The 26747-nt window shown below is 32.6% G+C and overlaps 2 protein-coding genes across 7 annotated transcripts in view; one reads left to right on the top strand and one right to left on the bottom strand.

Moving 5' to 3' along the window:
* LOC121130123 (uncharacterized protein CG43867) overlaps window positions 1–26747 on the bottom strand; it is a 396776-nt gene that overhangs the window by 196355 nt on the left and 173674 nt on the right. The gene's annotated exons all lie outside the window — the stretch shown is intronic.
* LOC121130313 (uncharacterized) lies at window positions 17802–21243 on the top strand. The gene is made up of 3 exons (XM_040726072.2): window positions 17802–18374; window positions 20535–20642; window positions 20707–21243. The coding sequence occupies exons 1-3, from the start codon at window positions 18015–18017 to the stop codon at window positions 20965–20967; spliced, it is 729 nt and encodes a 242-aa protein (XP_040582006.1). The 5' UTR covers window positions 17802–18014; the 3' UTR covers window positions 20968–21243.

The raw sequence follows: 26747 nt of genomic DNA, 5'->3' as shown, positions 1-26747 counted from the left end.
ATATTGATGAATAATAAAATATTTTTTCCAACAAATGCCTTATAAGAAGCAAGGGGGGGGGGGATCCCCCAAACTTTCAATGGATGTTAAACAGATACACGCAAAACCCTTTCCCCTCACCACCACCCCTTAACCACCTCATAAACGAATCAACTTTTTCTAGACGTGTGTGTTAGGGTAAAGGGATACACAAGAAATCCCAAAGGGGTAATAATTGATAATAATAACAATAATCTTAAAAGTATGAATGACTGAATACATACGTGGCTCTATTATTTATGCGTCTGATAAAGGAACCACCATCAACAACACACCAGACACGATTAAATAATAATAAAATAACTATACTTTGCGTTAGAAACAATATTATTATTATTTTATGCCATTATCATAATCATATTCATCAGTGTCGAAGAGGGACTTGTGGTAGACATTCATTTTGTAGAATTTAAACACATCTTATAAATTATAATAGTCAATGAAACTCCATATATATTAAAATGAAAATTGCATTTTTTTTCTCTATATCTCTTTCCCATATGTGTAGAGTAATAAACAGTCATGTACCGCAAGCTGTACTTTGCTGATTGATTGATGTCAGGGAAAAATCCCAAGGACTAATGAATGGAAAAGTGACCAAGTGGAAGAAATGGCAAACTGTTATAATACCGACGTGTCACTTGATATCTGACCTCTTACTAGTTCAATAATTAAGGAGGATTGAGTGATTGAAATTAATTCATATTCCAATATATCAAAACATAAGTAATTAGTTAGAAAACAAAATAAATTTGAGTTCTCTACCTTATGTACAAGTCGAGAAAAGGAGACTTGAACATGATCCACGAATTTCCATTCGCGTACTCCAAGCAGTTGGGCATTTCCAGGACCACGGTCTACAGCGTTAGCAAGTCCAAAACGTTGGAGAAGAAGAATGGTTCTGTCAAAAAGGCACAATTGGACCTGGAGGAGAAAAGGAGACTTGAACATGATCCACGAATTTCCATTTCGGTTACTCCAAGCAGTTGGGCATTTTCAGGACCACGGTCTACAGCGTTAGCAAGTCCAAAACGTTGGAGAAGAAGAATGGTTCTGTCAAAAAGGTATAACTGGACCCGGATGAGTTGAAAAATACAGTCCAGGCCAATCCCCTCAAGTCTACGAGGACCCATGGAAGAGATCTAGTGGTTTCACGCCAGACTGTCTAGAGAGTTAATAAAAGTGGGTGGAAAGAGCCTTGTGAGGGTTGAGAGGCCACTTTCTTACACCAGCAATAAAAGATTCTTTTGGAATCTTTTTGACACTTTTACCCCCTTACATCCCTAATGACAACACCCTCGACTACACCTTTTGGATTCGTGTCTAGGAAAGGCCTGCTAAGTCCGTCATAAGATAATAAAAATATAAATAATCAATAAATACACAACAAATACATTGGATATGAAACATATTTAAAATAAGAGTAATTTTGTTGTTCATAGTTAACTAAATATTTTATAAGAAAATTAAAAAAATGAACAAATCAAGGGAAATAAATTTACAAATGAGCGCTTGAACTGAATTTTTATAAGAAATGAATCAAATAAAAATTCAACCGGTCCAAGCCTGGCAAAGTGACATGTCTTTTTTCATCCAATATCCCTACTCAAATACTTCATAAACGAACTCTAAACTTCCTGATGTAGAAAGTAATACATTTTACACGTTTTGAGGATGACCTCATCTAAAAAGGACCACAGATAAATATATTTATATATGGTATCAGTTTTCAAACATTCCCCTTTGATAAAATAAGGATTTATATATAAAAAATCCGTTCTTAATGGGATTTAATCCTTAATCATATCTCAACGTCATTGTTGGATCGATTCAATGAAAAGAAATTACATCAATATTTATCACAATGCAAACGGATTTAAGTTATGTTATTTGAAATGAAAATCGAGTAATCTATGGTTTGTGAGCAGACACGGATACTCTGACAGGATAGTGTTGTAGTCCCCTTCCTTAATTAAGGGATTTTTGCTTTTTAAAAGAAAAAAAAATGTGCAGAATGAAAAAATTTTACTCGAAAAAAAGGGATAATTTTTTTTTTTTTTTTAAGATTTATTTTCTCACAAAATATTCTTCGGGCAAATTATGCAGCAGAGCACAAAATTTAATAATTGATTTTTTTTTTCAAAAAATTTAATTTTTTTTAATAGCTCTGGATTTTTGAAAATTTAAAATTTAATTTTTTATGGAAATTATAAATTATATTTCTTATAGATAGCTGAGGATTTTTGAAATTTTACTATAAGAAATTTAATTTTTTAAAGTTGTATTCCAAAAAATTGTAAAAAATTTCCAATTTTTTCCCAAAAAAAAAATGACTTTTCAAATTTTTATTCCAAAAAATTTAATTTTCGGTAAAAAGGTATGGATTTTTGAATTTAATTTTTGCAAAACGATTAATTTTGTGGATTTAATTTGATTAAAAATTGAATCCAAAAATCCCCTCAAAATATAACCCTGCGGACGCCCTTGTGTGACTAGAATACGTATTTTAAAGACTAAGAAATTTGACTGGAGTCTGGGGCATTAATTCGTAAAAAAATGACAATTTTATCCATTTTGGTCTAAATTATGTCACCCGCGCATGACGTCACTTAATCATTTTTCTTTTTGACGTACGCAACATTTCCTCATGGACTTATGATTGTTGAGCAATTTGTAGTGTTGTATAGTCTAGTTTAGTCCAGTCTTAGATCCGCTCCTATCGGTATTAGGGACCCGTCCTTTAAGACTTTTAGTACTTCGAGACATGAGAACGAGCATTGTCTTGATGCAAAAGCCGTCCATTGACAATTTTGTTTGGTCTTTTTTTCCTTCAATTTTTCAGAAATGGTTGTAAGACTTGAGTTGATGTTTGGCCTATATATACATATATAGTACATTCTTTCAGGGCTCGACTACAGAAACCATGACTTCTTCGTCCATGGTGACCAAGCTATCCAAAAAAGCTCTTCCGTGATCAAAATACTGTTCCTTGAAGTGACATGCCGTCTTCAGATGATTGGTTTTGTGCTCTTCTGTAAGATGGCAAGGAACCCAGCGTGTTGAACGCTTGCTGAGGTGAAGGTCGTCATAAGTTATATTGAACCCAATGGAGAGGTCAATATAAAAAGGTAATCTCCCTGATTTTTTGACGGAGGTAAGAGCTGAAAATGTTGACTACAATATTAATATTCTTCTGAAACTCCTTCTGAAGTTTGAAAACACCGAATCCACTGAGATTAAGTTTTTTTTCATACGCATCTTATGGTAATTTGTAGATTTCATTCCCAAACTTGGCCGCCAGGCCACGCTGATCAGACAACTAAGCATGTACTCCTCCCTAAAATTGACATTTTGTCCTTTTGTGGTCAAATATATATATTTAATTTAGGCTTCTCACACTTTTATCATATGTGGAAAAACTAATCCAATCTACGAAGAATCAAATATTTACATATGGACATATGATGGGTATCCATCCATATGTCCATATGTATCTGTGAGTCAAAAACTATTCCCTCATCAATCAAAAAGAAACCTCTTCCATCAGAATAAATAATATCTAGACACACTACAAAAATAACATTGGCAAATAAAGGCTCGTATGAGTATATCCTTTAGTTAATATCTACTCAATTTTAGATTACATAGAGTGATGCTACTAAGGAGCATTTTGGCCAAGTTAATGTAATTTAATTTAACTTATATAAGTTCATTAACTTTTAATTCAACTATTTGATTATTTTCAACGCATTATTTCAACTATAAATTAATTAGTGGATTTATATTCATCTGATTTATCATTTAACTGAACTAGTTAATTTTTTTAACTGCATTATTTTAACTTTAACTTTGCTTGATTAAGTTAAAGTTTAACTGAAAATTGGCAGCTACGTCATTGAACGTGTTTCATTCCACATTAGCCTCTTCCGGTAGTTAAAATACAAAGCAAATTTCCCTTACATGTCTTTTTCGCTTCAAAACAGAAGATGTTGGGAGTTTGAATATGTATTTTTTTGAATATTTTTTATTATTTAGTCTTGATAAATCTCTCAATTGACTTGAGATGAAATACTTATTTTATAGCATCAAAATTAAGGTTCGGTAAGTTAATTTAACTTAAATTACTGTAAGCTTAAACTTAACTGGTTAAAAAAAAAATTCTCAAAATTAACTTAAGCTTTAGTAGTTATTTTTGAAAGAAATTGAAATTAACTTTAGCTCAAGTAGTTATTAAATAATAAAATAATAATTAACTTTAACTTAATTAGTTAAAAAGATAAATTAAGTTGCCCTTCACTGCAAGAGTTTTGTCTCTGTCAGAGTTTTGTCAATATATATTACATAAACGACGAGGGATCAACAAGAAATTGGAGTCCTGTCCTTTTGGAAACGGAGCATAAAAATTGCATAACTTATTACTTCGTTTATGTATCAGAAATAGTAAATTATGTCATATCCCTAACTTATCAAGTCAGAGGAGGGAATCGATAGCTGACAAAAAAAATAAGGAGCATTTTAGTGTTAGTGAAGTAACGTCCTCATGTTAAGTAAAAGATGTCTTTGTAGTTTTATAAAATGAGTAATGAATTTAACGGTTATAGGAACGCCACGCCCTTAAAAGATTTTGGCTGTCAATACACTTTCAATTGCTCATTGGCATCTCAATCAGAATGTTCCTATAAATTATTTTCTTAAAAAATTTGCACCTTGCACAATTGACAATATATAATATACTTGTTGAAAATGGAAGAACAATTCTCTATTCACAGAGAAAAAAGATTCAAGGAAAATATCTTAAATATAACTATACAATAAATTGGATTATATTTCAAACACTGATTTTTATTATCAGTTTCTTTCCCCCTTTCAAAGAACACGAACAGACATTTTCTTTTGTGTTTAAAAAGCTTATTTAAAAGGATAAAATGAAATAAAAGATTCAAACCAAACCAGTTAGGAATTGTATTATGTATCTATATTAGGGTGACGTTCATATAATAGGTGAGAGGTAATAAGTATAATTGGTAAAATTAGTAAGGCATATCCGATTTAAATAGTTCCAAAGATTTTTTGGGCATATCTTTAGTTCCAAATCAATTGAATAAATGCTCAAAAGCCGGACCAACTCCACTATTTCCATTATTTGATCGACACTTTCGAAGTCCATATTACCAGATTGGAATCATTCGAACCACCCCATAGCTGTTGCATTCGATATTGTATTGGGTTCAGTATCAGAATACTGAATGTATCGAATGTTCTTTTTTTTTTACTTCCATTTTTGAACCCTCCAACATGCAACTGCCATCACCAAACCCAAATGAAATGAACTTTTTTTAGGGGACGCATAACCTCTTTAAGCCTACTTTAAGCTTTAATATGTATTTTATTAATCATGAGATACACAAGGTCAGTAAAGACATCTAGAATCTATTTTACTTAAGCATATATATGGATAACATTAGTATAAATGAATTTAAAATCCGCCTCCAAAAATGGTGTTAAAATGAATTTAAAAGGATAAACATATTAACGATGCTCGCCGAATCACAAAAACCGATGTACCTAGCCTACTACAATTTTAGACACCATGCATTACGGGCTATCTAAATATATATATATATTTTCAACATTCTTTATTTGGTTTATATTTTATATAGAACATAAATAAACTAGAGCAATTGCATAAAAAGTACATAAATAAACATTATAGTTTATACTTAATGCTCCCGGGTAGAATTTCACCAAATATTCTAAAAATCAATCTTTAAAACAACAACAGTCAACATGCAATCATGATAAATATTTGTTTACATTTCTTAACCCCCTTTTTAAAATACTTCTATGATCCCGTGAAGTCGATGATGGAGAGCACTTGATTTCTTCTCCTTCAAAATTCCATGACTCACATCCTGCTTTAGGAGTTTTCATTGTGAGAGAGACATAGTGGCCAAAAGCTGCCAAGATTATACCTCTCAACTCATCCTCCCAAATAGGATGATAGTTAGTCGGCTGACGATGAGGGCTTTACAATTAAGAATTGCAAAGTCCAGAGCCTTTGTTACTTCAGAAGTCTCATCACCCTTCTTCTTTGAAATTCCAAAAGGAACAAGACCTTTGACATGTTTTTCTTACCAATCGCCCATTCATGTCTTGGCTAGCTATGACAGTAATTTATTCCTAGATATTGAGACTAATGTCCACACAAGGAGCGTAGCTCTGCATTAGATCCGAGGAATATTTGGACATTATTGGGGGTCCTCCCACAAACAAGAAGAGGATTTGTAATATAAAAGTTCTACTGTATATTATATATATATACATATACAAATTTGTATGAAAAGTGTGGGAAACACTTCTTCTGTAATAGACTCCAAACAGCAAAGTCCGGAGGGTCGAGGTCAGAGCTAGAAGAGAGCGGAATGGAGGGAGGTCAGAAGTCAGTCATATTGTTGCTGAAGAAGTGTTGGTTTTACTTAGCCGTATGGGGATGTAATGGACTTCTTGAGGTTGTTGGCAGTCTGGATAGAGATGCCAAGAGTCTATGCAACTTCCTCAATACGCACGTTACCTTTTGGGTTGTTGCTTCGATATTTTACACGTCTTAGAGATATTCAATAAAAACAAAACCTGTTTATTTTTTTTTCAGCTGTCGTTTGATTGCATAATAAAGCCTTGTAGTTAAAAATAACATGGATTAAACGCATCTGCAAGCTGTGGGCTCTCAATCTCTAAACTCTTTCCACAATTTCAAGGAAACTCCGCAAATTAAATTCTTACAAGATACAAAAAAAAAGAAGCAAAGTGTTATCCTTCAAATTGTAAGAAATTCTTGGGCACACGCCCCACCCTAATGTAGATATATGTATAAGTATGATTTACCTTTCTTGTATCTCCCTTTCACATCTGCAGCGAATAAAATAGAAAGAAGAAAAATGGTGGATTTCCCTCAAGGGAGATTTATTATTTATCGTTATTTAACTCAATAAGTCCATTCAATAATGTAGTATACTTAATAATAAGCGGATGTACCAAATAATTCTCTTTTAAACGTTATATGTAGTGATTCAACATAAAAACAATCTTGAACAAAAAATTATAACAAAGGACAAATCCATATATAATTCTTTACTTCATATATGAACACAGCCCAATATTTTATAGACAGTTTTGAGTCAATCAGAGGGGTATTAGTCAAATTACTGGGATGAGATAAGGTACCTAAGAATATTATCAATAGTTGAATACCTTTATTTGATTTAAATAACTTATATGGATCCCAATATTGCAGATTTCAACTACAAAATCCGCTGATTTATCGTTCTTTTATTGCTAAGATCAATTTTGCATAATTAAAATGCAATTTGCGACACAGCAAATGCCTTAATAAGAAGGATTTGTTCATGGGAATTAAGGCTAATTTTGTAAAAAGATTATATGTGTCAACATAAAAATAATCTGGAACAAAACCCCTGAAAAGAAGAAAAAAAAAATAGCTATTATCTTAACTTCATGTAGTATAGGTCAAACCAAATATTAAATAAACATATTTGAGTTGGTTATAAGATTTGTATTCAAATTAGAGGGATGGTTGGAGATACAAAAGGGTCTTAGTTATGGTTTTAAACCTTTATTTGTTTTATGAGACATATATGTTGGCCCCGATATTGGGGTTTAAATAAAATCCATCCATTTCTCATTATTTTTATCTATTCGACTCAACTCAATATTCAATTAGTTGAACTCGGCCAAACTTGATAGTTGTATCCAACACTAATTATAATTAAGCACATGCATATTACACTGTATCTCAATTTTAACTTAAAAACTTTACAGAGATCATTGTTAATACATCACAAAACAAGTTACCAAATGACCATGGATTGAAATGTTGTGTTCCCTCAATGTTTTTACCTCAAGAAACATAGGTAAGAGATCTTTATAACACGAAATAATTTGTACGTACATGACTCCAAATTCAAGAAAATATTTTAATTATTTATGTATTATTTTCTTCATCGCAGGAAATGTCTTGTAAGTACAGAAATTAAACTAATACATAAGATGTACTCAATGATTTACAATTTCCCTGTTTTATGAATCATAACATATTCCTAATTGTCCTCTTAATACAATTATGGACTTGCAGATGTAATCTGTCCTGAGCGTTTTTCCCTGGATTACATTAGTGAGCTATAACTCACAATATATATATTGGATCAAAAAAAGCATAAAGTATCCTAAAGGTTAAGTGTACACTTTCAAAAAAATTCACTTAGTGTCTTGTGTTTGGTGGAGGCAGTTGCGTACAAAAAATCGGGCAATTCATTTCGCTCTTTTGAGTGCCAAAGCCCGTATGTGCAATACATTGTTAAGTTGAGAACCAATTCTCAGAGAAACCCCGAGACCAATAGTGTTGTCCTCTGCAAGAAAATATTGTGCTTTTGCATTGAAAATATCAAGAATGGGTTGTGATTCCTGGAACTAAACCATAAACATTGTCAAATATAAACTGTCAGATTCAACAAGATAAAGAACTACTTTAAAAACAATTGTCAGGAGGTAGGAACGTTTTCATCGAGGGAGACCATTTTATATTTTTTAGTGCGTGATTGGTTTTGGTTTTTTTTAAGTGACTTTTTGATTGTCGGAATCTTTAGCTGTTTGTAGGTGTAGCAATTCATACTAGCAATTTCATTTTATAATATTGTATGTTTTGTATATATCATATCATATCTACATATATGGTTTGAATAAAGAGAGAGGACACAAAAGAAGAAAATAGACCCAATACAATATCGAACGCAACAGCAGAGTGGGCGTTCCAATGATTCTGTTCTGGTAATATGGACATCGTAAATGTGGATTAAATAATTGAGTTGGACCGGCATCTGAGCACTTATTCCATTGCTCAGGCAATGAAGATTAGCCAAAAAACGCTCAGAACTTATTACTTCACTTGTGACGTAATACTTGTGACTCCCGAGTGAAATCCACGTTATTACTCTCCGTCTTTCAAGAGCACTTGTTATTACTTTATACTTATATGATCTCCTTTCATAAATTAAATACAAATGAGAACAGATTTGAAAAAATTAAAAAATCATATACAGATTCCCAAATAGAAAAATAGTTCTAAATATAAATGTATCCAAACTCAAAAGATCTCCTTGGGGTACTTTGATGCACTCCAGGGGGTACTTGAGATTTTTAGAGAATATTTTACAATTGGTACATAGCTCAGGGGTGTCTGCAGAAATTGGGGTGAAGGAATTAAGAAAATGTCGTTTCTTACTTGAAAATTTAATATTTGATTTTTTTTGTCAAAAAATTTAATATTCAATTTTTTTTTTTTTTTTTTTTTTTTTTTTTTTGACACAGCAGCTGGGGATTTTGAATTTTTTTTCTTCAAAACTTTTTTGAGATTTTTGAGAATAGATATGGATTTTTTAATTATTTTTGTGAATAGTTATGGATTTTTTGATTTTTTTTTTTTTTAAATATTTAATATTTTGCAATTTTTTCCAAGTCATTAAGCATCATTTTTTATTAGCTTTTTGGAAAAAAAAATTCTAAAACCAAACCCCCTCTCCAAAAATATAATCCTACTGAAGCTAAAAATGCTTTCTACTGGAAAGGGGGTACTATCTGAGTTAAATTAATATTTTAAAAGTGGTTATATAACTAAAAAAAGGTTGAGAATAACACTCTAGAAAATAGAATAATGTATAATCACTCAGCCTTCATTAAATATTTATATGTTTAGATTATATCTGTTAGTTTTCTAATCCATAGATAAATAAATATAAAATAAACATTATTTCAACTGATGGACCGAAATAGTTTTTTTTTTTTTTTTTTTTGTATCATTATTTTCATAATGTAATTGAATTATCTTATGATCTTCAAAATAACTTATAAATTTGCACTCTCTCGTACATGGAATGTATTTCTTAATAAGAGGGCCTACTTTTATACAGGGCCCTGATCCTTGCACAAGCCTTGATGAGGAACTCCTTGTCCATTTTGACCCACTGCCTCGAGAAGCTCACAAGGAGTTAAAAAAAATCATTTATTGGAGTCACTCTTGAAGATGTCCAAAACGTACTACTCCAAGGGGCTCAAATCCGGGTGGCTAGGAGCCCACATTTCCCTTTTGCCCACACATAAAGATCGAAAAAATGTCGTTGTTTTTTTCTCGGAATAAATCGATTTTAATTGTGCAACTTGGACAAACCGTACCAATTTTAAAATTCTAGCATGACACCGGAAATGTTGACATCAAGTTAAGCTCTCTATGAGCATACTCTATGGAGTTATTTGTGTACTTCAGCATGCACCCCATACAAAGGCACACAATAATGACCACACGGTATTCTTATCTGGAGGACATCTCAAGGATTTTCTACTTATTATGATACAGTTTTGTGAGCTGAATCTGATGAACACACATTGATAAACATAGATCTTAGAGTTGCCAAGATATTGAGGTCTAAACTTGCTCCGGATTTAAAAACCCGACCCTGTATATACCTATATTTAATTATTAAAGTAACAAATTATTTTTCAAATCACTGGCACTATGTTATAAAAAATATCAGTTTTGCTAAAATAGGCCAAACAGCGCCAAAAATGTTGGCAGTCCCAACCTTGTGTGGATTCAGCTTTGTCATTGTACGGGTAATTGACTTCTTGGGGCGAAAAGTACTTGTCACAGAGTTAAGAATCGCATGGGTTCAGGTCTAGGCTTCTTGCAGGACAAAATTCTGGCTCCATAAGTGAGGGCATTCTATGGTCAAGACATCCCGCTTGTATCCTTTTGTAATGACGGCTAATTTACCTACGATCAACCTTAACATATTTAAACGACTTATACATATGTTAGGGGTAGTATGGAAAATCGGGCATTTTGCATAATGCCCGGCAATTTTAAAATTGAATAAATTAATGTTCATTTTAATTTCATTTATTGTGCGATGAAATTATTGATTTGATTAAGATACAATTTCATTGCTAGCAATTTCATAATCTAATGTAGGGATGTCCAGTCTGTGGATTGCTGGCTGGATTGCGATCCGCCTAACGTTTAGGTGAGGACAACTACTCATTCTCACTTCAACTAGTATTTTTTTAGCAAAATTGTCGCAATATCATCAAAACACATTGAACGCTCTAAATACAAAATATTTGACTGTATTTTGTATTTCCGTAATAGAGTACACCAGTTTAGCTTTTTCAAGGAATTTGGCCTTAACAAATTAGATTTGGCCTTTTTATAATATATTTGGTCTAAAATTGAAGAAAAAAAAATTGTATTGAATAATTTTGTTATATGTAGCCAATTTTCAAGAAATTTAGCTTAAAAGGTTCTGCAGCCTCTTAAAATATTTCAAATGGCAATCCAGCCCATTATATTAAAAGGTTACACATCCCTGAGCTATTGCATTTTCAATGAAATTTATATATCTTATGCCTAGTAAGGCATTTTGCAAAATGCCCGATTTCCACATTGGTTGAAACATATATATAGTTGCGAATAACTTATGTGTTTATCAGGACAGACTACTTTGCGAAAAAAAACTCAAAAGGATATGAATTTGTTGATAACTTGTGGATTATTGAAGTCATTTACATGCAATTCCTTAAATTGGATTGATAATTTCCCCCCCTTCCTTTCTACCACTCTTCCGAGTGCTTCAATATATTTATGAAAAGTGTGTGTTTGTACTATGAACAATAATATTAATGTTAAATGTTAATACAAAATAGAGTAAACAATGTTTCATTAATTCAAATTAAACATTTATTTTATTTAACAATGAAGTAATCTTTTTGCAAATAAAAAATAACGCAATGTTTCTACTTATCCTTGATTCGATATTAAAAAATATAAATTAAATTTAGAAAAGACGGATTAGTAGAAAATAAGCGAAAACTTTGACAGCTGATGTATATTTTCAAAAAAAAATTAATTAAATAGGTTGCAAGGAACCACACAGAACTTGTTGAAGAAGGATTAGGTCCTGAAGGCAGGATTAAAAGTGCCGAATTCAATTGTTGATTACCTACAAAAACAGTATGTATATTGGACAAAAATTCTTTACTAGCGGTAGTACGCAGCAGAGCCCTGAGTTATTAGGCTTCGACAAAGAGACACATTTTGTTTTAATAATATAGAAACTCCCCTAATAAATCTTCTCTCTTAACAACCGTTTTTCATGACTACACTCACACGTAGTTGCTCAATACTTAGATGTTATTTTCTATGTGTAATATTGAAAATGTGTCTGAGGCCACATTTTTGGGAGGATTTAATAGAAAATTAGCTAGAATTGTAGAAAGAAATGTTGAGGAAGAGCTTTATTGATCTATCTGCTTCCAACATGAGTCAGAGCCTCGATGAAAGCCCGGAAGGAGGATAAGGTGTTCATGGGGTAGCTCCTTGGCATATTCGCCATTATCTCATTGATGGAATTATATATGTGATTTGTTTTAGATTCAACGTAAATCCAGACAAAATAATCTATCGGATTAGGATCTGAACTACTAGGGGCAATATTTCCTTTCCAATAAAGTCATAAAAGCTCTCACTCATCCCCTTCGGCGAAGATGGCTGAGACATATCTAGAGTCTAATGTATTGTTGCCAGACACAAGGCCGATCTCCATCGAAGGCAGTTGTCCTTGTGGACAAAATCAATGCCACAATAAGTTATTGTTCCTTTTCTGTAAATTGCCTTCTTATGTATATCTGGAAAATCTGTTGCCATGATTCAGAAAACTTCAATAAATTTTGTTGATACAACAACGTTTCTGTCAGTAAAAAAGAATCCCTATCAAACAGATGTATTAAAATAAAATCAACGGCGCGCGCATGCGTTAATTTGATTGTAACGCCCTGTATATGATGACATATATAAGGGAGCATTATATAGAGTGCGCCCAGTATACACGCTCAATGCTACATGCAAAATGCCTGGAAGATTCCATTAATATGACTACATTGTTCTTTCCTGAATCAAAAATGACTGTTTCTCCTTTTTCCAAAATACATTTATACACGCAGATAAACTTTGCTTTATTAGTATAAAAAAGATACAAAATTAAGAATGAATCACAAATAAGATCAAATGGCATACTATGTATCAACTCTATACATAAGTACGTATATACTTAATTGCATTAGGGGATCCGTAATACCACTAATAATTTGTTTATCCAGATGTGATCCCTGGGGAGCCCGCCCTCCCATAACAAAAAGAGCATCATTCAATATCCTTCCTCATAGCCTCTCCCCTCCTCCTTAACCAACGATCCCATATAAATAAATAAGCTTTAACTCCAAGCAATTGTTTGCTTTATTATTATTATTTATCTAAATCACTAGGATTTCAATATCCTTTTATTAGAGGACTGAGTCAAAATATGTAAGGATTTGTTTTTTATTGTGTCTATTTATTTAGAGCAAATAAAGAGAATATTGAATTTCCTAGAGTCGTTATGGGTCGTTCATCTTTTACGACATAAATGAACATCATTTGTTGTTGTACTTTAAACAATCAATTCTGTAGAAATGCCATTGTAGAGTGTGCCAAAGGACAAATTCATCATAGCGGAACACATTATCAAAATCTTCAAGAGATCAAACGTGATTAAGGTTAGAACTAGTGTTGGTTTTCGGTCTGGAAATCTTAGACGCCCCTGAAACCCTTATATTATTAGTTGGACAGAATTAGTTCCAACAAAAAAGCTCGGTCTGGACCAGTCTCATATAAAAATTCGGTCTAGATAGGCCCAAGAAAAAATTTGGTCTGGTTCGATGCCAAAAAATGACATGGCATCATATGTTTTTTTCAAGTACAATGACGTTGTACGAAGTTTAAACAGAGATAGATTGAATTAATTTAGACCCCGCCGTCTCATATGTGTATACAGTATTTGTTTTAAAACTTATAGTGTACTTTTGAAATTTTTTTGCTATATGAGACTAACAAAAATCTGTACATAAATTGAGACCGATAAAATTCGGTCCATAAAGAGATACCGAATCAAAATCGTTGTACAAAGTGATACCAAAAAAAATCCCTCTAGAAAAAATCACGTAAGACCGAACTGAAAAAAAAATTCAGTGGTGGACCGAGTCTCAATACTAGTTAAAACCTTGAAATGTATTAAATAGTGAGAGAAAAAAACAAATCTAGGTGTTCTTTAAAATTCAAAATGTTCACCTTTAGCCTCAATAGAAACCTCTACATACGGTTGATGTAACTGCATCGTCTACAAAAGTGTCCGCTTCTCAGCGAGGCCATAATAGCCAAGAATCTGACCCGGGCGAATGTGCTTCTGAAATTTGTCAATTCCTGTGGGCACGTTCAAATCATTTGACTGATGAGAAGATATACATCGTGGAGCTGTATTAAAACAGCCAACACGACCGAATGATCGGTCAGAGCACCTTCAAACCAGTGAAAAAGGGGTGCTTCTTCCCCAGATCTCAACTTCTCCATATAGTCCCTTTTAAAGAAGGGAGTTGAGCATGACTTCCTACCGTATCATTAACGACTTGAAGGCCGCCATAGTTTCTGGATGGAACAACTTGTCGGAGGAGAAGACCATCTTTATAGTCTGTAAAGCAGTTCCCGAAGACTCTGAGACCTGTAGTTACCACTAATGGTGAGTATGTGCAATGAATCGGTGCTCATTTGAAAGGAAAATTCAAGCTACTTGTAAAAAGATGTTTTGAGGAATAATTATTTGTGTACTTTCTTGGGTGTTGGCTCTGATATAAAGAAAAGTTATGTCTCCCTATTTGTATATATAATGATGAAAAAAAGAATCATGGAGATGAAAGTTTGATGGTCCAATGTCATTATGTACATATCAGAGAGCTTTATTTCGTAAATATTATATTATGATATGTAGGCATTTTGACGTGTAAGCAGATTGAATCAATGTATCTCTGTAATTTTATATTTGATTGACATTCAAATATGTTCAATTAGGTATTTCTCACACACTATACAGAAGCTCTCATTACAAACACTTCGTTTTTCTACGTAGATTGTTAAAAGCTTTAATCCAAATGAGGGGGAAAAATATCCTAAATTAGTGAAACATGGAAATTATGATATCTAGCCTATACTCTTGACATTTCGGAATATTGATTTTATTATTGTTTAATTATCTATATTAACTAAACCACATATTAAAATTGTATTCAATATAGTTGTATTTCCCCCTGAATAACAGTACTTGTGCAGCTGATACATACCCTATATTTACAATCAAATTATCCTTATTGGTCCTTTGAATCCCATTAGCCTCCCTCTGCACCATACCGCATTGCAAAAATCCAAGGGATTGGAGTCTGATGAGGAAGTAAGCCAAAATTCCTTTAGTCAGAAGAGATCAGAACTGGCTAAACACCACTTTATGTCTCCTGTACATGTTCCTGACTGTTGAAGAGATGCATTATCCAGTAAACGGTCATTTTAAAGGTTTTACTATTTGTTGGCCTCAAAGCTTTGCATCTTTTCATCCTCTGAATCTTGGTGGCCTGACACGGTAACTCCATTATTTGAAAGGTTTCCTACTGAGGTACTTCCTGAAACATTATAAGCCCTTGCCATCTAGCTCATGGATCGAGCAGGTTTCATCCTGATCTTAGTTTTGTAAATTATATAATATATTTGATTGCCCCTATTATTAAGTAATAATTAATACAGCTTTAGGCTATAAAAAGCTTACTTTGATCACCAACTAGAAAAAATGCACACCCGCTTTCTTGGACAAATTTTATTCATCTCTGTTGATCAGTCAGTGGGGATGTATAATATATGTCCCTCCAGCATATAAAAATAAAAGAAACAGAAAGGGAACGTAGTCGTTCTGACAATTTGATGAATGTTTGGAAGGAAATCAGCTTGACTGTCATGAATTTTTATTAGGTCAGCTGCAAGGTGAGCAAAAGAAAATAAACACAACCCTCACTTTGTACAAAGCTCGTGGTTACTCCGATGTCGATCCTCAATTTTATTGTTTGGGTATGAGCAGAATCTAAAATGATCATACTCAATACCCCCATTTGCGACTAAGTTGGGTCCTATGCCAACTAAAGTACCTGAAAAACGAGTTACTTTAGGGCTGAAACTTAAGAGAATACTCATATCGAAATACCTAACACCCCCCAACCCCCCAATTATTTATTCATAAAATATTACACCTCATACTGTAATAAATACAAATTAATATTTGTTAATGATGAAAAAGCTCAATCAAATAAAATCAACATATATGTATAATTTTTGGGTGGGCATTCAACAGTATTTAATTATTAGCACGAGTATTTACGTCCATAAATATTGATATATGGTTTAAAAGTGTTAATTTAACTAAACCAATTCCAAAACACTTTTAGATATATATATATATATGCAAGAAGAAGAGAGAACAATGTTCAGCCATATTATATTGGTGACTAGCCTACATATGAGTTGTCGGACATACTTCCTCCTTTTTTCTTTCACTTCCCTTCACTAATCCCAGATTAGGAAGACTCCGATGCCTAGATATTTATAGGGCTCATTAGGTTGTTTGTTTATTATTAATCCTTCAAGACACATTAATCTACCCTTTTCGTCGTGGAGAAATACCTCCTTTGTTTTATTACCGTTCATAGAGAGCAGGCCCGATTTCTTGCCATTCAGGGATAATCCAAACAGGGCTGCACTCTCTTCAAAGCTTGCCCGACTTCCTTGCAAACTATGAATATCGTTACTACAAAGTATAGTGTCATCAGCATATTTCATTTTTCCTATAGTAACTGCCTCGGGCATATTTAAGGGCTCAACTATCGTGGTATCCCCAAAGACCATGCCCATCACAAAATTGAATAGTGTGCTAGACATTGGGTCACCTTATAGGATACCCCTCCTAAACTGGCTTCAAACATCTCATGTATGTTAGTTGAAGCTATATAGTAATATACGTTATTGATATAAGTAATCAGGTGGATAGGAATTGATTGCCTCTCAAGGGCTCAGTAAATCATGGCTCACGGAGTCGAATGCTTTGCGAATATCAAGTCAAGCAAAATGTACTTCTTTTGGATTTATTTTTGGCATTTCTGTCATACCTTGTAATAGTAGATTATTAATGAAGCAACCATCAAATTTTCTAAAGCCTAATTGTGAGTCCAACAAAGACTTATGTAGACAAATAACTCCTGAGATTAACAAACTCTCATTGTTACTCTTGTTCCATCGTGACTACACCAAAGAACTTGTAAGAGACATGTGGACAGTCTAGATGAATATGCAGCCTTCTTTTGTAGTGCTTTAAACAGCGTTTTAACTGATAATAAAGTATTCAGCAATATCTACCAAAATATCTACTTTAATGTAAATAATTTATTCTTCTTTTCTCTATCTGGCTCCTTTCATTCAGCTGACGCGTTGTTCTTCTAGTTCTTGATATATTTGCTTTAGAGCAAACGTTTCAGTATTTACTTTAGGATTAGATGTTCTGTATTCAAACATTAAATAATAAAGAAACAAACAGCTTTGCAAAATATCAAATTCTGTTCAGATTGCTAAATAGAAAAAGCCTCTCCCACTTTATTGGACATATTTTATGCACCTCCATTTATCAATCGACAATCAGACACATTACGCGCCGCCTACTTCTCTTCTCTTTGCTCTACATATACAACGACATCAAACATGTACAACAAGTTATTGCTTCAATATGATTAAACTAAGAAGCATATGTGCTTCAGTGTTGTTCCAAGGGAGAAAATAGAGATATTCTCCTCCTGGTGAGGAGAGTATGTGTGCTGTACTTGCCGCCTATACAACACACTTATTCACTAAGTATAATTATAATGTATTTTTATTATCAGTTAAATACGACGTGTACTTCAAAATATTGAATCAAATATATATATATTGTCAGAAACTTGTGTATTAACAAAACAAAATGGTTAATATAAATTCTCTACGAAGTGCTTTCAAGTATATAGTCGTTCCTGCATTGGTACTACTTGGAGCTCAAAAAGTGATACAATTCCAGGATAGGGATTACGTTGGATACTTGGAGGATGTCCTTTGCAGCACCCATGACAAGATAGCAGAAATCTCGGATTGGATTGATAGTTTTCTACCCGAGTCATTATACAATGATGTGGGACTTGGGGATACTTTTTCGGGCGAAGATAACGTGCGACCCTTGTTCTTCATGCCCGCGAATGAAAATCATAGTGCCTTATCCCCTGGAAGTTACACATCATTGACTCATTTCTCATCATCCATGAGGCCCCGAAGATGGAGACCCTCAAATGTAAGTTCCCTCTTCAAAAAGCTTGTATTCATCAACAGACTCTCTTGACGTACACAATTATTAAAAGTACACGTAAACAATATTTATTGACAAAGCAATATCGTATATGTGATGCGTCAACTTAAAAACAATCATCAACTCCCAACACATCACTTTTTTAATAATATGTTGTACTGACTATTTAAGTACTATTGAGCCATCTGAGTCTAGAGACTATACTCATAGATTTAATTTATAGCTATAGGTAAATATGAGTTATAGTGCAGTCAATAATTGAGCAAATATAATGAAATCATTTGGAATATTGCACAAGAAATGAAATGGATCAAAATCTATCTATTGTTATTGCATTGATAAGTTTCTGACAATAATTTATGTACTCTTAATCCAGGAACAACGGTATAAACAACCTCTACCTGCAACGTTACACTTTAATTCGATGACATTGACTATTCACACGACTATGTTATGAGCAAGCACGGCTTGTAGACATTAGAGATGTTCGAACATAGTGATTGAATAGACTATAGAGCACGTTTAAAATTAACGAAGCAAACTTATGAATGATTTAACTTTCAAGTTTTATGCATTAATAATAATTAATACCTATAATTTATAACACTTTAGAAAAACTAATAACACTCAATGTAAGCCTTAGACTATAAATAAGTAATATCTACATAAATTATAATGATTTTCGTTGTCAAAGTCTGCACAAATTTTCTAATTCTCTGGTTCAAATACTAACAGTCATATTAATCATAAATACATAATAACCATATGTTTTGAATTGATCAAAATTAAATAATAGCTACAATATATAGTTGGTAATTAGAATAATTGTGTACTAAGATAAGTCATTTAACAAAGAAACGGACAATTATACAATGGGTTGATACAAGTTGCAATTTGTACAGGCATCCCATCTTGTACACAACATATACAAACAATTGTTTCATGTATTAATTTAGGTCAGATATGGGTCTATTAATCAAACTCAAAGATACACAAGCATATTAACTACAGTTATGAACCTTCACTTGACTAATGATCCTTAATTTTGGGGCTGATATGGCCCCTTTCGAATTAAATCTATATACTTACTTAAATTTAATAGTCTTTTGTGAAATTTTGCTACTTACGTAAATGTAATTTGTGGAGCATAATTAATTAATGAACGTTTGTGGAAGAATACAAATCAAGTTTGAGAGTCAAAAAGTCATAACTGAACTGTATATAACTTCATTCCTCCATTATGCATAATAGTGTTTCCTAATTTTGTTTTACAATAAAAAGGTTTGAGATATTGATTTCAACCGTCTGAATTTCTATGTTGATAAACATTAACATTAACTAATAGACTTCTGGATGGCAGATACGCATATTAACAAAATTTACTCATCAACCCTTTAAATGTACTCAATTTCGATTTACTTATCTACTTAATATATTTTTTAGTCAGTTATAACACCATGCAACAACATTTTTATCTTGATTACAATGAATAAAAAATGATTATAACCACTAAAAAAATCAAGTAAAATGAAGGACCTTGCTTAAAAGCGAATATCTTTTTTATTTTTTCTTCAAGTGCTTTAAAATCTAGCTGAAGTTATAGAATACATAGACTTTCTATTTTAATTTATACAAAATTACATTTAAGAAAGGTCAATTTGGATTGATTTTTGGTCTATTTTGTTTGAATATTTATTAATGATTTTTTATAAAATAAGCTATTTACGTTGCGTGACAATATATAACAAATCATTCTGGGTGGGAAAATTGAATCGATAATATATATGTATATCAATGAATCAATGGTTTTGAATATGAAGCATCTATCAACTTGTTTGAATACCCTTACTACTTTTAAATTTTTAATAATATTAGTATTGTTGAAAAACGCATGAAGAATTTAAATTTTTTCACGCAATATTATAGTAATCGATATTCAACACAACCTAACCAGCTTATTTTATAAAAATTTCTTAATAAATATGAAAGGCCAACTTACATTCTTTGAATTTTTTATGGATATATTCGTTTTCTATAGGTTAAATAATAATAATAAATGTGGTTTAAGCCTGCGGGCGCTCCAAGACCTTCATTATGCTGCATAGTGTAATCAAATCGATTAACTTTTTTATAACTTCTTTGCAGATACTATATCGCGTTGGAGAGCTGATTTATCATAAATCCATGGACATTTACTGCGTCATTGTGGGATGGGATAAAACGGCAAAAGCACCCTCAGATTGGTTAGATAAAGTATGCAATCTCAACCTATACCTTGCAGCAGTATTTAATAATCTCAACACTTACTCACATATAGGTGTATAAAGACTCCAAGGAGGAAAAGATTAAAGAAGTACACTACATGAACGTATGTGGCTCAGAAGGGAAAGGAGAAAGTATTTTGATGTATTTGTCCCAGGATGAAGTCTCTAAAATTGAGGAAATCCCCAATAATATCAAACTCAAGCTAACGCTCCTCCAGTCTCATTTTGATATCAAGTCAGAGTCTGAGTTTCAAGCCATGGACCCTCCATATCCCTTAAGACCCTGGCTCAGAAAACTATATCCTATGGATTAGTAGCTTGGGGGGAGGGAAACCTGTTGTTATTGTTGATTGAGCTTAGTTTAAATTTTATAGCAAAGATATTTATAGATACATATATATTTTTTCCTAGATGATTTGTACACTAAAAAATTTCATGGACATTATTCGTAGATGGGTGATTACAGCTAGTTTTCAATGAACAACCAAAGAATGGATATCACAAATAAACATAAACATGTCATCATGTATAAACAAGACACTTTGATGCAGAGAAGAAAATAAATAAAACTTTCTTGATAATCTATATAATATGCTTTGTTTTTTTGTGTATCATGTGTAAAAGGCTATATATATTAGGTTACTCATTTGAAACCCTCATCAACATTACACACGTCAAGCAAGCATACAACAATCAAAAAAGATATTTTCCTAGCAGGTATAGCAATTAATATTTTCGGTGAGTTAACAGAAAAGCACTCAAACAAAAATTTAGATATAGAGATATATCCATTTTATTTTTTTACATCAAATAAAAAATACAACGCAAAAATTCATAGACAAATTGGATCAATTATAGGCTTTGTATTTAATTACTAGTATGCAAGGGCGTCCGCAAAAGGATATTTTAGAGAGGGTTTGGGTGCATGTCAAGGGAAAGGCCTGCAGTGTCCTTCATACAAACACCGAGGCCCTCACAGCCACTGTCAGCAAGCACTGGGACACCATGACATTAGACTACACCTGTAGCGGATGCCAAACCTCCTGTTGCAGCCTTGAAACCTTCCTTGCCGCTAAGGGCAGCTACATTAATGATTAAGAGAGATTAGACACACATCTATTTATAGTATTAATTTTGTTGAAATTCTATTGTTAATTAATAAATCATATCTTGTGTAAGTTTAAAATTCAAAGTGTTCAGATATTAATACACCACTCGGTATCATTATTTATATTTGGTATTTAAGTATTTACTACTTTTCCAAGTTATGAAGAAAAAAATTATGAAATACTTCCGTCAAGATACAGGAAACGACCATCTGAATTTATGACTTTAGTCTTTTAATTTTATAAAATATCATAATAGTGTAATTTATGATCAAAAAACGTTCAAATACGTAGAAGAAAAAAATTGATTACAAACTGAACGTTAACAAGAATCAAATTAAATTTGATCTCTAAATTTGAATGCTAGAGCATATTCCAAGCACTCAAGAAAAAAATTGAGTTTCTGTCCCAACATTTTAATGCAGTTTACCTAAAAGTGTACTTATTACTGTCTAAAGAAAATACTTAGTTTGCTGATTAGAAAAGGAAATAAGTATGTGTTCTTTCTTCTCTTTTGTTCATCATTTCATAAGTTCTGTGAGTTTGAACATCTCACTCTAAAAGAATCCTTCTTGCCTATCTTTGGTATAAATTGACTTAAAAAAGCATAATAAAACAAATATTTATGAATTTAAATATAAATATAATATTTCCCCGTACTAATGTTACTTTAAATATACCGTAGAAGGTTCTCCTTTTGATAGAAGTAACGAGCCAACCGTTGTTATTTACCCATGTATGGCAAAAATTGTAAATCCTCTGACCTTCAAAGACGATTTCTCAGTGGAGCGCTACTATTGTAATCCTCTTCTCGAAATGTGTGCTCATGGTGGGGACACGGTCAATGCTTTTCTTAGCATCAGACTGCTAAATATGTATTCTACAAGATGAGTCATAGAAAAATTTATAAAAATGACTCTTCATCTCTCAAAATTTAGATATTAAAGATGAATAAATAATAATAATTGGCCCAATATTTCATTTTCTTCCCCAAAAACCAGATAACAAGAAGCTGATTTAACTAGGATCTCAATTCCGTAAATCCATATGGCTCGCTCACGCCATTCCCACACGCTCTTACACAAATCCCATCTCTACTTATTATGCTTAAAACAATGATTTTTTTTAGGTAAAACAGTCTAAAAATCATTACGAGTATTATGCCAAATTCGGATGTAGAAATTGCATTCGCATTGGATTTTTTTCTCTTTTGAATCGATCTGTAACTTTTACGAATAATTTGTTGATAGTAAATGACGATAATCCGTTTAAGAGTACAAATGTATTGCAAACGAAAGTCCTTTTAGATTGCTCTTGTTTTGAAGGGCCACATTTGGACAAATATTGAGCATTATTTCACCTGATTTGCAGTTTTGCTCTGACTTTGCATGCAAATATATTTTGAGAAAGAAAACAAAAAGATTTGATTCATGTGCAAGGTTTTAAAAAAGGGATTTTCATCTTGAGAGGCAGAGAACCATACTATAAATTTAATATGATTTATCGAGGAGTAAAAATAGATTTATTATTTTATTATTTTATCTAAAGAATAATGAAGATATCTTCTTTTTGAATTTTTAATAAATTGCATATTATCATTTTTTATTTTTTTTTAATACTTTGGTGTGTGTAGATGTACCTTCATACAAATAGATTCCTTCAAAGAAAAAATTAAAGGAAAATTTGAGGTATGCTTGACTAGAATATTAAGTGCTTACATTTTATATCCATTCTATTTCTTGGTTATAACTTTTAAGTCTACAAAAGTATATGACTTATCATTAAGGTTAGAGATGATGATAAAACCTCATACAACGCAGGATTAAACAATCATGTGATGAGGCTTGCAAAAAAAAAATCAATCTGATGGTTGGTACCGACTTCTGAGTAACACATCCACTCATAGTCTATGATGCCACTATTGCTATCATTTTAAATTTAATGTACAGTACTGGGCAAGAAAAACAGATTTTGACAAAACACAACACCACTCATCTACTATATGACGTCAATATTAAAAGCGTGATGAAAGTCAAACATAAGGCGTACACACGTTAAGGTATAACCTGGTATTTCTATTAACCTTGATACAACCCTTACTCATCCCTATTATGAAAATTTTGAGAGGTAAAAACTTATTTGCTTACAATGTTCCGATAAGCAATGTGGTCGAACACATACTTCGCTATCGATTACTAAGAAAAACATTGACCTAGTCACCACCATGAGCACACAGTACGAAAAGAGGATTGTGATTGCATCACTCCTCCACGTGGCATTGTCATAGAAGGGCATCTACGAGCACACAGAAGCCTTGAGAAAGACGATTTACAATGTACCCATGTGGTTGAAGGTTGGGGAGGACCACAGATATTCACCAAGAATAGACAGAAACCCCTCCCTATCTGTCAACCGTCTGAAGTCGGCCTTCAAGATAAGAACTTAATCCCTCATTTGTTGACATGGCCAAGAAGATGAACAATTCCACATTAGCGGCGTCCATGGATTTAAATCGTCGGTGTATTCCACTGCCTCTGTTAGCAGAACAGCAGAGAAAAGTCCATTTGAAGCGTGCCCCAAAAGATCATAAAACACCTCAAGGGAACATGTGGACTGATGGTGGTGTTTTCTGATGAGAAGGCTTTTATTGTTGACCAAGTCCTCAACAGAGAGAATGATCGAGTATTGACATTTGAGATGTACCAGAGGAACACCGAAATACCTCCACCACCAAACACCCTGCTTCAGTGATGACGTTAGGCCTGGTTGCATCCAACAGGAAGACCATGAATTCCGTGTGGTCCTTTTATGATACATGGTGAAGGCTGAGGAGTACGTCAAAATTCTAGACACCAAAGTTGTCCAATGGATCAAAACCAACGTTGACGTTTCTGGCTGGGTGTTCCTACAAGATGGAGCACCTATCCACGCAGGAAAAATAAACAACACCAAGAGTGGCTCCAATTTTTCGACTTCCGACTTGCTTAGAAATCCCATAGTAAACAAAGTCATATCCTAGGCAAAGGAATTGAGTTCTTATTTTATCCATAGAACACTATGAATGATGATTATCAAGAATAATACATACGTCCAACATTCATGACTCTATTAACGTGCATCTTATCGTCCTTGTGTGATAATAACTATTCATGCAGTGAATGGACATATATACAGGGGTTTCGGCAGGATTATTATATGGGGAGGGCTTGGTTAATTTTTTGAAAAAATTTAAAAAAAGTTCACAAATTTAATTTTCCTGAAAAAAATTTGCAAAATTAATTATTTTTGAACAAAATTTCAATTATTAAATATTTTCCAAAATATTTAATATATGGTATATTTAAAAAAAAAAATTTCAAATATTAAATATATTCGATTTTTTTTTAAATCCACAGCTGTACACAAAAAAAAATTTTCAGAAAAATTATCTCAAATATAACAAATTTTGCCTCGGCTCCATAATTTGCCCAAATGACGAAAAACTGTTTTAGTAAAGAGCAAAAATTCCCTTATTTGGTGGGGACACAGCCCTTCCAGCCCATCCTTTGCGGACGCCCCTGATGTAAAATATACATTTCAATCATGATGCACAGTAAAAAAATGTGTAAATACATTTAATGAGATCATTTGATAATGTCTTCGATGTTATCTACATTTGTATGTATAGAGATAAGATGATTTAATCAAAATTATAATTCATTAACAAGAAAAAAATATAAAGAGTCAATGTATTGTACGTAGATAAATAGAGATGTGAAAATTGTTTATATACGTAATACATTAAGCATGTATGAGTAGACTAAGGGCACCCTCTGCAAATGTGTTCGAAGAACCAAGAAATTGCAACAATACCATAACTAGAGAAACTAAATATAGAGAGTGCGAGGAGAAGGCGAGAGCGAAACATATATAATTATAATTAATTAACAAATTACTGCTATAAAGAAGAGACACATTTACATTTAAAATATAATAATTGCACTTAAATTATTATATATGTATATTAATATGCATTCTTGAAACAATTTACATCAAAGAATGGTGAGAATGTTTACTTCAGAATTAAGGAACAAAAAAGAAGAACGAGCACACGTAACAACCGTTTTCTCTATTATAATTTAATTATTATAATTCTATTATAAACTAAGTTTTTTTAATTATGAAAATGGCATCCTTTTGTTGTGCAGGTCAGTGTAGTATTGATCAGTTATTCTAATATATTTGCACTCTCGAGTCTTCGCTTAAAGGCTTCTAATACTATATCGTAAGTGACATAAATACTATGTAGAAAGCGGAGAGTGAAGACTCAAGCGCGCCCGTTACAAAAGGGGAAGACAAACTGGGAAGTTTCTTTGATGTAGGGGTGTTTTTCGACGTTCCATCTGAAATTTCAAGGAAACGTCCGAGTTGAACGCATTTTCATTCCGACAAACTTTGATAATTTAGAAAATTTTAGATATCTACGAGTGACTTAATTATAAATCAATCATCTACCATTTTAATAAACGTAATCTATGTAGACTTTAATTAGGCCTAAAAAGGCCTAATTACAAACTATTCACGTGTTTTAAAGATAATATTGGACAAAATGATGCTATTCGAGGGGAACTTTAAAAAATGGAACGTTTCTCAAGGACCAATTACCAGGACAAGACTGGACGACACGTTTGATGGGACTGATTTTAAGACACGAAACCTACTAAAAGGACATAACATATAGATGAGTTACCATATATATCCAAGACATTTACTTATAAGAACTTTAACTCACTTCACTCAGTCCAAATAAAGAGGTTATGAAGAGAGAAACATGATAATTTATTCCAGGAATTAATAACTCCTATTAATTATCTGGGTGAGCAAAGGATCCCTAGTAGGAATACCAATAGTTAAAAGGGCTTGCTGTACGACGTTGCCCATAATTAGTATGTCTCATGAAAACAATAAAGACACTTTGGACAATGATGAAGAAAATGAGAATTTGCCGA

Source organism: Lepeophtheirus salmonis, chromosome Z, assembly GCF_016086655.4.
Source record: "Lepeophtheirus salmonis chromosome Z, UVic_Lsal_1.4, whole genome shotgun sequence".
Lineage (NCBI taxonomy): Eukaryota > Metazoa > Arthropoda > Copepoda > Siphonostomatoida > Caligidae > Lepeophtheirus > Lepeophtheirus salmonis.
Note: the sequence above shows the minus strand (reverse complement) of the source record. Positions and strands in the feature narration are given on the sequence as shown.